This window comes from Xiphophorus couchianus, chromosome 7 (assembly GCF_001444195.1).
Source record: "Xiphophorus couchianus chromosome 7, X_couchianus-1.0, whole genome shotgun sequence".
NCBI lineage: Eukaryota > Metazoa > Chordata > Actinopteri > Cyprinodontiformes > Poeciliidae > Xiphophorus > Xiphophorus couchianus.
In genome coordinates, this window is record NC_040234.1 from 32255278 (window position 1) to 32268976 (window position 13699).

A 13699-nucleotide genomic window follows, 5' to 3' on the forward strand; every position below is an offset into this window, starting at 1 on the left:
GAAAGCAGCTATTTTGTGGGAAAACACTGCATTCAAATTAGTTCAAATATTAACTTCAGCAAATAATTCATGCATAATGTCAAACCTTTAATAAAACCTGTGTTTAAAGCCAGTGAAGCTGAGCCAGCCTGCAGCTGATGATCAGTCAGCTCTAATAGAAGCAGGGAAGCGGTTCGGGTCTAGTCTCAGGAGAATGAGGTTAAATGTTTTTGCGTTTGCAGGAAATGGGGAGGTTGCAGCAGTTTGAGAGACGGCTGGTTTGAAGAAGCCACGTGATGAATCATACTTCCTCTAAGAGTTAGGCCTCAACTATTTGTGTCTCTTCATTTACATTTTGCACATACGGGGATGGCGAGTACGAGGTAAGACTGCTCAACTCGTCTCTTCAGCTTATAGGCTCTTATATCTTCAAAAGGCATTTTTTTAAATATCTACTGCCACGTTTGGATGCATAAAATGAAACTAAGATTTAGTGTAATTGAAATGCTGACAGGTTTGACATTTCCTCATAAACAGACATCTGCAGTGTTCTTACATTTAAAGATCTGATATCAGCTTCTGAATTACCTTTTTCTGTTGGGGAAAGAACACGATAGGATAATTTAATTGTATAGTTTTTATTTGAATTTGTTTTATAAAAGATCTCATGCATGATTAAAGTATGAGCTTCCGTTGTTTGGACGGTTTCAGTCAGTTTCCGGTTAATGAAGCCTCTTCTTTCTTTCACTTAGTTCAGGGGCCATTATGAGGATCGGATCATTGTTGCCTTCATGGGGTCTATAAATTATTTATCAGCTTCAAGACGAAGAAATTTAACTGATTTTATGAAGGAGGAGAAGGCACTGTTAATATCAACATTTACTTCATAGCTACATAAATTTTGATCAAATAAATAAATCCAATATCCTACTTTAACATGCAATAAAAAAAAAATCTGCATCACAAAGATTAATATATAGCATGTGGGAGTCTGGGCTGCTCAATATAAATCACTTATTGCTTCCTTATAGCTTCTGTCGGCAGCATAGCCTATGGAGCTTTTTCTTCTTAATGTTCTTCAGGACAGGGCATCTTTATCTGATCATAATGGACTGAGTAGAAAAAGTACAAACAAGCTCTCAGAAGAGTAGATGTAGGAAAAAGATGAGTAATAGTGATAAACTGACAACCTGCTGATAAAAACATGCAACCAGTAACTGAGGACATCTGGGGGCAGACGGGAACAAAACCATGAAACTAACATCCCTGCTATAAAAGGTGAAATTCTTTTGCGTTGGAAATCAGATATTCAAAGACTAAGCACAAAATGACAACTTTAAAAAATCACAGTGAAAATCATGGTAAACATTTCCTGTTTTCAGTTATGTTAACAGAATTATTTCTATTTCCTTAATGGCAGAATAAAGAGAGCTTTCTTTAAGTTTTCTTCTAATTCTAAAGTTTACACAGTGCCCTAGTTTTTTGTGGCTTTGCCTTTTAACTGTATGATTTGGGACAGACATTTTGAGTAACATTGGTGGAGAATGCATGAGAAGCTTCAACAAGCTTCTCATGCTAATTTCTCTGGTGCTTTGTTTGGTGTAACTTAATCAAGATTTGTAGGCTTTCTTGCTCAAAAACGTCATTTCACTTCTCCACACGGATTCTCTATGGGGTTGAGATCGAGCTAATGTCAACTCAAACATGACTCTGCTGTCCTTAAGTCACTGCCTAACTAATTTGGTGATATTACTACGGCGATTGCTCACTTGGATCACTCGCTTGCAACCACAATTGAATTTCCTGACTGCTTATTAAAGATTTTACTTCAGTATTTCCACATAATGCTATTTCCCCTTAATGTGATCTATATTGTGTGAAGTGCACCAGTTCCTCCTGCAGCAGCCCTCATACATCACAGTCTGGATTGTGTTCTCATGCTTACAACCATCTTTCAATCTAAATATGATCATTATAGTCTAGCGCTTCAGTTTTGTTTCCTTCAAACCACAGAACATGGTGCAAAATATTTATTTTTGCCCTGATTTGGGCCTTAATGTTGCTTTTCAATGAAGGACGTCTTCCTCGCTGAGTGGTTTTTCAACCCATGTTGTTACATGACTTGTTTTGCTGTGGACATTGACATGTTACCAGTTAGCATTTTCACAAGGGCTTTTGTTTCACACCTAAACTCTGTAACACAAAATCTGTCTCCTTCCTGAACAATGTAGTGGCTAGACATGACTCTCATGCTGTTTATATTCTATTTATTTTGTGGCAACTTCAACAATAGTAATATAAATGTATCTAACCTTCTGATTTTGGAGATATGACAAAACTAGTCTAAAATACCTCTGTCTCTCATTGTTTGGACATTTGCCACATAGCAAAACTTTTGGTAATCATACCTGACCTAAAACGGGAAACATTTAATCCGATTCCATGACAGACAGTGAAGGGAAAGTTTGTTATGTAATGTTATGTAAATGTCTGGTTTCATTTGTTTGTCTGACATGGTGCACGGTTTGTAGCAGAGCAACACCAGAATATACAAAAAGAAGAGCCACAAATAGAGAAAATAAAGAAATGACCAGCTATAATACTAGAACTACTGAAAGAGTAATAAAAATCTATACTTTAAAAAGTTCTAGAGCTATAGATACATCAACTAAAGATTTTTACTACAGTGAAAGAAAACAAAGTAATCAGTCGTCTGAAAAAAAGTACATTTGTCTGGTTTGTAAAACTAACTTGATTCAAAGCAAGAAACACTTCCTTAAAAACAAGACAAAAATGTTTTTATTGTTGTTGCCATTAATTTCATTTATGTGTTTTGTTTTAAACTTCATATAATTCTGATGAATCTCTATTTACTGAGAACTTGAGTTTAAGTTGTACAAGTAGAAAGATATCACTTCTGCTAACACATTTAACCTCATTGTTTCCTGTCCTTTAGCCTCTACTGTTCTGTAACCTATACAGTTTAATGTTTACTTTGACATGCACCTTTTTAACATGTTAGTTTGATGCAACACTTTACAATGCATAAAACTGAAGTGAGCGAACAGCAAGAAACCACAAGATTTACTAAAATGATTTGAACTGTCTGTTGTGTGAACCAAAAACATGAGGCGAGTATCTAGACTTTGTCACTTCATGTTTTACTTATTTGAACACTGTTAAAAGATCCATCGACATCTCATTAAAATATAGACTGTTTGCATCTGCATCTTTTTTTGGTGTCATCTCCATCCTTACTAATGTCAGTTTTAATTTTTAATTTCTATCTTTCTTGTGTCTGATATCTATTTAATCTGGGTGACATTAACATCCTTGTCTTTTGTACTTTCTGTGTTGTTCTGCATTACACCTGCGGAAAATATAAACTATTAATATAACTATTAATAATATAACAACTAACATGCTAAAATTGTATGAAGCCGAAACTGAAGAGTCAGATTCTGTTTCAGAAAATCAGGGAAATCTTTTTTTTTTAACTAATTATTGTTAACTTTTTTCTTTTTTTTAAACAAACACCTTAAAGAAATTATGAAAGCCAATAAACAATTTGGACAGATTATTAATCTTTATTTTACTGAAAAATATAATCAGTAGTCATAAAATAAGTCTTTGATGTTACTTCATGTGGAAAATATTTTTCAGAATAATTAAAGATGGGCATATTGACAGTCTATATGCCATTTAATCAGAATGTTTTGGGAAATGTGTAATAGACTTACACCTGTTAACCAGCAGGAGGAAATGCATTTGATATATCAATAATGTCCACTAAACCAGAAAATGTGTAAATGGCTCCCATGCAAATAGTTCTGATCCTAGTATGTAAAAAACAATAATTTATAAAATGTACTCTCCCTGTTTGCAACACAAACTTTAGCCTTTTATAACAAGCAGTCTCTAAAAACTTGAAGTTCAAGTGAACAAGTGAAAGTCAATAGTTTTGGTAAAACTGAAACCAGACATCATTGGAAATGCAACACAGGAGAAGTAGCTTGCATGAAGCAAAAGTATGCTATTCTCGTTTACTAAATAAAGCCAGGTTTCCAATAGGTGACATAAGGGCTTACTCATGCTTTCACTACGACCACACGGCATATTTATGTCTATAAAACACTTCTGACCAAGACGTTTATGTACTATTCTACAAAATACATACCCAATGTGTATATTTTTAGAGGTTCAAATATATTTGAGAGTACTCCTAAAGAAAGGTCACCAGTGATACTTCTACCACAGAGCAAGAATTATAGCACTGAACAGGGGCGCAACCAGGAATCCTGGGCCCCATGGCAAAAAATAAAAGTGGGCCCCCCTTCGCAGATGCTATTAGGATTTCTTGAGTCTATCTGACCCATCAAAAGCAGCACAATTTAAAAGGCTTGCAATTGCCTTGCTTTCTTTGTCTTTAGCACAATATTCACTGCTAGTGAATTTTACAAGCAACAGTCCACATACTGTATGCAAATAGGTTGCTTAAAATGTTTTTATTATTAGTTTTACCTCATTAAAATGTCTCTCCCCAACAGAAACAGTCACAGGCAATGTGCAAAATATACACAAAGCAATACAGACTTCTAAAAAAAGAAGCTATGTTGTTGCATTTTGCTTGAGCTGCAGCATATATCTTAAATAACAAATATGTTTTTTCAACATTTGTTAAAGCTGTCACCATGTCATGACAGTTTGATTTAAAACAGATAATCTGTGAAAATATTAATCTTCTCCTCCCTGAGCTGCTACTGCTGTCTAAAGAAATGCACCAATCTGACCAAAAACAACCAATCAGATCATTCACTCACTGCTAAATGTGTTAATGGAAGATTTTATAAAGATTGTTTGAATTTCTGTGAGTAATAAATAAATTGTTTTTGTTGTGTAACTGTAAAAAGAGTAGAGAGACAGGAAAAATCCACAGATTCCCTGGAATGATGCTAACTTGCTTGTCACTGAATACAGTGTTGCTCACCTTTTTCACTGGGAGGGGGGGGTTATGGTGGTATCGGGGTTAGAGCTTCTGCTGACTGACTCATCTGTTGTTAAGTGTGAAAAAAGGTACAGGGACAAGTTAAATATATGAATATGTTGTTAAATTTGTTCATTCATTACATGCCAGTGAAATGGAGGCAAACAGTTGTCTGTAGCTAAGCTAAAAACACACAAAATAAGACACTGATATATCTTATTCTGTCTAAAGCAGTAAAAAATCAATTTATAAACTCCATTTATAAAGTATTTAGATGGCGCACAGTTACACTTTGCTTCCTTGACCCATTAAATCTTCAAGTATAAAGTATGTAGAAATTTTGTGGGAAATGTGAAGTACTTTGCTTTTTACACTTTCAATGTTCTCAGTTTTTTGACAAAAGGACTAGTGTTGTGCAAGTGAAGTGAAGCAATCAATGCTGAAAACAGGAACCTAAAACAGTCTCCCCCTCCAGCTTTAACTCAAACAGAGAACTCCAAGAGTTCTTATCAGGGTGACCATGTTGTTTTTCAAGGTGAAAGAGCAGTAAGAGACAGAATAGATCTGGTCTGTCTATGTGACACTATAAGATGAAGTTCATAACCACACTAATGGGGGAGAAACCTGAACACAGAGCAGCAGGATGCCAAATTATAGTCACTAAGAACATTAAAAGTAAAGAGATTAGTTTTTGAGGCAGGAGAAAAATCTTTGTGTAAGTTTTGTCTGTACATGTTATGACCCAAATAATCAACAAGTCAAAGGAAAACAGAGGGGCAGATAGCCAATGTTGGCCTAGCATCTTGGCAAACATTTACACAGAACGTTTTGTAGCTGTATGTGCCTTTAAAAAAAATAAAGTTACACATCTTTGAAGTATTTTTATAACAATGTAACATTTCTAAAACCTGGTAAGAGTGAGTGGGTTTTGGCATTATTTTTGTTACCAACAACTGTCACACAACAAACAGTGTGTAGTGGGAATGACAATGCATGTTCGGTGAGATACAAACATCCGGAAAAGCTCGTTAGTAGTTTACAACTTTCAATTTGTATATACGCACAACAACCATGACGGGTACTGAACTTGTTGCTTTGTGCTCCTAAATGTTCCCAAATAAACATAGTGTCGAGGGTCTTTCACGTTAAATGTCTGATGTTTACAAGGAGCATTTCCAGAAACATGTTTTTCTTTATGCTCCATGAAAACACAGGGTAAATTGTGAAACAAAAACCTGGGATGGATTTGTAATTCAGATCATTTTAATTGCACATTCAGATTTTAATTATTTTCAGTCAAGTGTGGGAGGCAAAAAAAAAAAAAACGAAAACAAATGAGAGGAAGTTAAATGCGAGGATCAGATCAGACTGGAATAAAGAACAAAATCATTTTTATGAAACGTGTAAAAAAAAATTCCTCATCATCACAAACGTAAGTCAGGGATCCTATGACGGTGCAGAACAATACAGGAGCGAGCAATTAAATAACAGAAGGCAAAGAAACAGATCCTACCGAAGGTAATGAGAGGAGCGAGATCCTTACAGAGGGCAAAACTGGACGGGTTTTTACAACAGAGCTGAGTTGATTAAGGCTAATTGCAGTCAGGTGTGCAGGGAAGGCAGGAAACAAAAAGCAACAAATACATTCACTAAAGTGCATCTGGATGATTTTCAAAATAAAACAGGAACTTAAAGCAATGTCTAAATTTTGACACATCTTGGTTGCGTCCTAAAGCAGCATTCAGCTTCTATGCACCACAAATCTTGAACAAACTTCCAGAAAATTGCAAAAGAGCCCAAACTTTCAGATCTTTAAATCATGACTAAGATCCTACCTGCTTAAAGTTGCCTTTGAAACAAAATTAATGCAACATTGACCATGTAATGTGTGTTGGTGATTTTTGATGACGGTATTCAAATTGGTGACTGTATAACTTTTTTGTGACTCTTTGATTTTGTGATTTTATAATGGAAAGCACTTTGAACTGCCTTGTTGCTGAAATGTGCTATACAAATACACTTGCTTGATTAAACCTCATTTTAGGATATACGCAAAGTGCAAGATGATGTCACTGTGAGCTGAAGTAGAGACATTTTTAACAGATGTCTTACTTGACCTCCTGTCTTCTTTTCTCCTCAGAATCACAAACCTTCAGAATGCTATTAAACAAGTGCCACTTATTCAGACTCCTCAGCAGGGCGCTGGAGCACAGGGAGCGGTTCAGATGAGGATAAAAAGCTCCCAGGGCTCCGCAGACCGTCTGAGCCAGTCCAAGTCCATGGTCCTGCAGGACTCGGACCTTCCTCAGAAACCTGTGTGTAGACCAAACAGAACCAAACTTATGCTGCACCATCTGTCTTTGGTTTTAAATCATGTTTTTCTTCTTCAGCTATCTCGACATCGCAGGAATCAATCTCAGCACGGTGTGGTTCTTTCAGTCGCAACAGCTTTTGAACCACTGGTATGTCTAAAACTTCACAACTTAAATAAGCTGTCTTTGTCGAAAGGTTTAACATTGATTTACATAAGATACCCTTTCAGAACATTTGGCACTTTTCTGTTATATTTCCATGACAACCTTTAGTTTATCTAATACTAAAAAATGTATGGCATTAAATCTTGTGCAATACGATGCACAAATTTTCTCACATTTTGTTAGGAACAGAGCTTTATATTTTATTGGGATTGTATGACCAAGACAAAGCTTTGGGAAATTGTAAAATATAAGGAAAATTATACTTAGGTCCTCAAGCATAAGCTCTGATTCATATGTACATGTCAGGCTTGTAGCTTAGAATATCTGCAGCTTAGAATATCTGCCATAAAATGTGGCAACACAGAAAATGTGTTGTGTTGTTCTATTTAAACAACTGGACACAGAATATGACTTAAACCATCAACCAGCCTCGTCAATTCTTGGACATCTGGAGTGTAACTACATGAGTCTTGAACTGATGTCTATGAAATTAAAGACCTGGTTAATGTCAGGCCACTAAGCCTGTTCTGATGCTTTTAGGGAGATAGATTGTACTTGAATCCCAGGTACAAAGTAATTCAACATGCTCTAAAATGCAACTTTAATAAACTTTTAAGAAATCTGACAGTTCATCCCCTTAATTAGATTTCATAGTTTATTCTGCAAATCTATTTTCTGACCTGTGATAGATGAATCAGTATTGTTTGAGAAAAAGAAAAAAGTTTGTGCAAAGAACAAATAAACTTTAAACTATTTAAAAATTGGTTAAAGATGTATTTATTTTTGATGGTTAAACAAATTGACCATATGCACTGAACATGTTATGTGATGCTTTTTGTCAATGGTAATGTTAAAATTGTGCATTACATGATTATTTTTCTACAAAAGGAGTTCCATTTAATCAGATCACATTGATTAACATGTTTTAACAAATTGATGTGTCTGTGTGAGGGTGCCACATTATGTTATTACTCTGTTAATAATTCAACAAAACTGCTATTTTAACACAACACTGTAAAGAAATACAATTATTGTGCTAAATAACTTTAACAAGGCAGTTGCATTGAATTATTAGCACAGTAAATGTGTCGTTCTTATACAGACTCTTTGTGTTGGGTTTTGACTCAGTTTGTGCCACATCTGTTTTTAGTGTTGCCTTCATGGCCCTGCACACGTGAGGTTAATAAGGTTCTGATTGTTCCCAGGTGGACCTGAAAGGTGAACACCTGAACGTCGCTAAGATCTCAGACAACGGTAAGAAGCAGAGGAAGAACTGGACTTCGATGTGGACAGTGCTGACCACGGATGAACTGCTGCTGTATAAAGACAAACAGGAAACCGGTGTGGTACGGAACTGTCTAAATTCAACCATGATACCAGAGTCAACCTCAGAGACTTGACCTGCTTAGTTCTTTAGTATCAGTTTGTTGCTCTGTTGTCAGCAGGAAGTGTATTAATCGCTCATGTTGTGTGCAACATTCCCCGTGTTTAGAAACCAGGAAGTAAAACTGATGTGGTTCAGCTTTGTGGGGCCGTCATTGAGTGGGCAGCGGAGAAGTCCAGCAAGAAAAATGTCTTCCAGGTAACCACCTCTGATCCATCGCCTTGTCTAAAGGGCAGCTTGTGGATCTTTAAAACTGAATTGTAACTTTTCTCTCTGTTCCAGATCACAACTAACACAGGAAGTGAATACCTCATCCAGACTGACAGTTTCCCCACTGCCAGCAAATGGCACGAAGCCATCAGAAAAACTGTCGACTCATCAGTAAGAAACCACATCAAACTCCAACAGTCTGGTGAAATAGTTTTCCTTCAGGTGCATAAAAATTGGAGTGATGTCTCACTGTGATTTTTTCTTTTGGTTTAGACGAGAGAGGGCAAAGGTTTTGCTCTGCGGAGGTCCAACAGCTCAGATTTACTGTCCAGGCACAGCTCCTTACCTGGACATGGATCCGTCTCACCCAACATGAAGCAAAGAAATCCAGTTCACAGACGCTCCATCAGTAAGTACAAAATACATTTATATACTTAAAATTAAGATTAAATCATAATCAGATTCAGTCAGGATTTACAAACACGGGGTTTGTAAATAAGATACAACAGCGTTTATGAACAGAGACACAAACCGGAATCAACAACAGCTTTGTGGGGTTATGCATTGACCTATTGTTGCTATAGAGATAATAAAATAAACATGTGAAAGATGGGAGACAGTAAAGTAAAATAATTAAATAGTTACTGCAAATTTTGCGGAATGCAAATACCTTGTTATTATCGAGGTAGGTAATAATAAGTTGCATTTACGTGAGTGACTTTACTTTTTACTTCAATGTGACTAATTATCTTACAGCAACTTGTGCCTACTCTACCCACTGTGGACCCTTCTCGAAGTGACAGAAATAGCATTCTCTGTAACCAAACACACATCCGCCCACACAGTTCATGATAATGTGATACTTCTGTTGATACGTTAGTTCCTGTCTGCCAACGGTGCCTACTTCAAAAGAACTAGTTTGCAATGTTCAAACAGACATTACTTGGTGTCGGTATGGTTTTCAAAAGCTTTAGTTTGAGAAAAAGTGAGATTTGTTTTTCCATGAGGCTAAATTTATTTTTCACTTTATTAATTAAAAAAAATAAAGTTAGATTACATGACATTACAATCAATTTCTTGATGGTTTTATATTCACTTTTTTGAATTACAGCTTTTTTCACATGCGTCAACATCATTTTAAATGTTTAGTTTTACGTCTATTGCAGTTTTCAGCTAACGTTTTATCATGTGATAAGTGCAATATAAGTAATTATTTGCAGTCTTTAAGTGAGATGTTTTTATCTAGAGAATTGGATCCAAATTTTATTGTATAATATTTCATTGTTACAATGAAAATGAAGATTCTACTCTATTCTAAAATATTTATTTGTTCTGATCCATTTAAAACTATATGCTGCTGTAGTTAGGAAAACTACAGAGGCACATCTTTAGTAGTGATGCATTACAACGTGCACCAAATGACAAAGAAATTTTATCTCAAACTCAGTTTTCCAGTTGAACTTTAACCTTTCCATGTCCTGAAACTCATTTCTTAAGTGAGTTTTCCTCTGAGTTGATCCATTTCAGCTGGATGTGGATATAAACCGAATATGAGCTTATAATTGAATATTTAATTGTTTTCCAGACGTGTTTGGCAGCTCGAAGCTGAAACACAGCGCCTCAGACAGTGCAGACAAGAATGGAGTTAAAAACAGACTGAAGAAGTTCATCATCAGACGTCCGTCCATGAAAACACTGCAGGAGAAAGGCCTCATCAAAGGTTGTAACATATCAAAAATGTTTTTATTTCTATAAAAAAAAATCAATCAGTGAATCTATCCATGTTTTAATGCTGGTAATGAGCAATTAAAACATTAAATTAAAACATCCACATAATAAACTTAGAATGTATCTTGTGGCTCTGCACAGATTAGCATGTAGTATGAATAGATGGATGGATATGATTTGCATGTTTTTGCATTTAAAATGCAGTTAGAGCTGTGAAAAGCTGTGCTAAACTAATAAATTATTTTATTGTTGCCTGAGAGATGAAGTCTAAGCAGAATGTAGATATTTTAACCTGGACATTTTCTCCTTTTAAATCTCAGACCGAGTATTTGGTTGCCACCTGCTGACGCTCTGCGATCGTGAAGGAACCACAGTTCCTAAATTTGTAAGGATTTGTTTAGAAGCTGTTGAGAAACGAGGTACGTTCAGCGGAAGATGTATTATTTTCTGCCAGCTCTGCCTTTTACACAGAGTTGATTCATCAGTCAGACCTTAATCATCTGAATCAGCTGACCTAGAGTGACAGAGTGTCTTAATCTGCTGACTGGATACATATCATTTAATTGTCCATGAACTGTTTCAATGTTTTCAGGTCTAGACGCAGACGGGATCTACAGGGTCAGTGGAAATCTGGCCACAATTCAGAAACTTCGCTTCATTGTTGACCAAGGTGTGCTTGAAGGAAATGCATTTCATTTGATCAAAACTGAAAATCTGCTGCTGGTTTCTCTAATTACAATGTTGTGACTTAAACTAAAGCTTAAACCTCAGATTGAGAAACCAAACCCCTTTTTGTTCTGTTCTGTCCCAGAGGAAGAGCTGGACCTGGATCACAACCAGTGGGAGGACATCCACGTCATCACAGGAGCTCTAAAGATGTTTTTCCGTGAGCTGCCAGAGCCGCTGTTCCCCTTCAGGTTCTTCCAGCAGTTTGTGGAGGCAGTCAGTGAGTAAACCCTGAAAAATAATCAGATTTTTTCTCTCTTTGGGTTATTATGTCTGTCTGATCGATTTGGCTTTAGCTAAACAATGGGGAAAATTGTTGCAGTTGAAATTTAAAAATATTAAGTCATGAATAAATGAAATGCTTTGACGAAGACGTTCAAATGGATGGAAACTGACACTGATGTTGTTTCTCAACAGAGATTAAAGAAAACAAACAGAAAACTCAGGCTGTGAAGAAACTGATCCAGCAGCTGCCGAAGCCCAACCATGACACCATGAAGCTGCTTTTCAGCCACCTGCAAAAGTAAATCTCCTGGAAAAAAATATTATTCTACTCACCAGACACATAATGAGCAATTAAAATGCCCATGTGTTTGCCACTACAAGGCCAGAAATAACTTTCATCATCCCACTAGTGGGGAAATTTAATGCATGCATCAGTCTATGTATGTCAATTAGCAAACACCTGGTGGAATTGCTCGTCTTCTGAGCTCATCATGTGAACTATTTCTCAGTCTAACGGTTCTTAGAATGGTTGTAAATGGCATAATGGAGAACACTGTAGTGGTGACATGTTGAAGGCAAAGTGTCAGAAAGAGCAGGAGCTTCTTAAAGAGACAGAGGCCCAATTTCAAATCGACAAATTGCGAAGTTATGTTTGAGATATACGGCATTTTTAGAACAACTGAAGGTAACAGTTACTTGATTGTGTTATCAAATGGTACTGTGTGACTGGAACACTGCCCCTTTAAGACAGAAATACTGTAAATATTGGGTGTAATTATACATACATGTACCTATTATTTATTTCCTTATTTATATTATTTGTACAATTGTACTTAATGTTTGTATGCTGTGAGTATGTGAAGCTGAAGCCATATTATTTATCTGAACATACTAAACTAAACTGTTAAATTTAGAGGTTTGTGTGTGAAAAATAAGTAAAACATGCACAGCATATTTACATGTTTTTGCATATTAAAATGGGGAAAGTGTCAAGGGAAGGGTTTATTACTCTCTAATGTGAGTTCAAATCCATGTTGATGTGCGATGGAAATAATGTTAAATAATGCATATAAACAGTTTTCTACATCTAGATATCTTTCTGGATATGCAGTTTTATTAACTTTAATATACGCCATGTTTCAGTAGGAAATAATCTCTTCATACACAAACTCAAACTTCCGGACCTCAAATAATAGTGCCATATCTGTAGACAGATATGACACTATTATTGATAAAAATAAAACAGCACCACATCTATATCTGACCAAAACCTCACACCTAAACCAGAACAGGACTCTTGACCCGACACTCCCTCTGACTTCATGTTTCTTCTGCTTTTATCAGAGTTCTGGCATTTTCAAGGAAGAATCTGATGTCCACTCAGGGTATCGGTATTGTGTTTGGACCGACACTGATGTGGCCTGAGCTGGATGCAGGAAACATGGCGGTTAACATGGTTTACCAGAACCAGATCGTGGAGTTCATCCTAATCGAGAGCCGAGAGATCTTTGACCTGGACAGGATGTGAGACGGGCAGGAAGTCAGATGAGACTGATGGACTCAGATTCACTCATCATCAGAAAATCATTCAACTGATGCAGTGTTTGGGTACCTGGAGTGTATAAAGGATTAAATGTATTACATCGTTGGATCAAAATTCAGCTAATAGTTTGTTTTTAAAACACAAACTGCTGAAATATATCAAATAAATCTGTAAATATTCAAATATTTTAACATTACATAACAAATGTGACTGCTGCTTATTTTCATTTGAACTGAATTTAGGTAAAAAAAACACATTTATTATAAAAACAATGTTTGAATTTATTAAACAGATAGTTGTATATAATAGTTGCTGTCTAAACTCCCTTCAGACCTGCTGTATGATGAAAAATAATAAATATCACAACTTGTGTTTTTTTTAACTCAACACATCTATCAAATTGGAAAAATCTGGTTTGAAGAGAAACTTGTGTCTCTAATGGG

At 36.0% G+C, this 13699-nt stretch overlaps 1 protein-coding gene across 1 annotated transcript; it reads left to right on the forward strand.

Moving 5' to 3' along the window:
• Window positions 1-253: 253 nt before the first annotated feature.
• On the forward strand, window positions 254-13638 carry arhgap15 (Rho GTPase activating protein 15). Its single transcript, XM_028024043.1, has 13 exons — window positions 254-362; window positions 7104-7278; window positions 7354-7425; window positions 8646-8786; window positions 8933-9022; window positions 9107-9205; window positions 9308-9443; window positions 10620-10754; window positions 11083-11181; window positions 11355-11432; window positions 11574-11708; window positions 11906-12011; window positions 13058-13638. The coding sequence occupies exons 1-13, from the start codon at window positions 349-351 to the stop codon at window positions 13239-13241; spliced, it is 1464 nt and encodes a 487-aa protein (XP_027879844.1). The 5' UTR covers window positions 254-348; the 3' UTR covers window positions 13242-13638.
• Window positions 13639-13699: the final 61 nt, after the last annotated feature.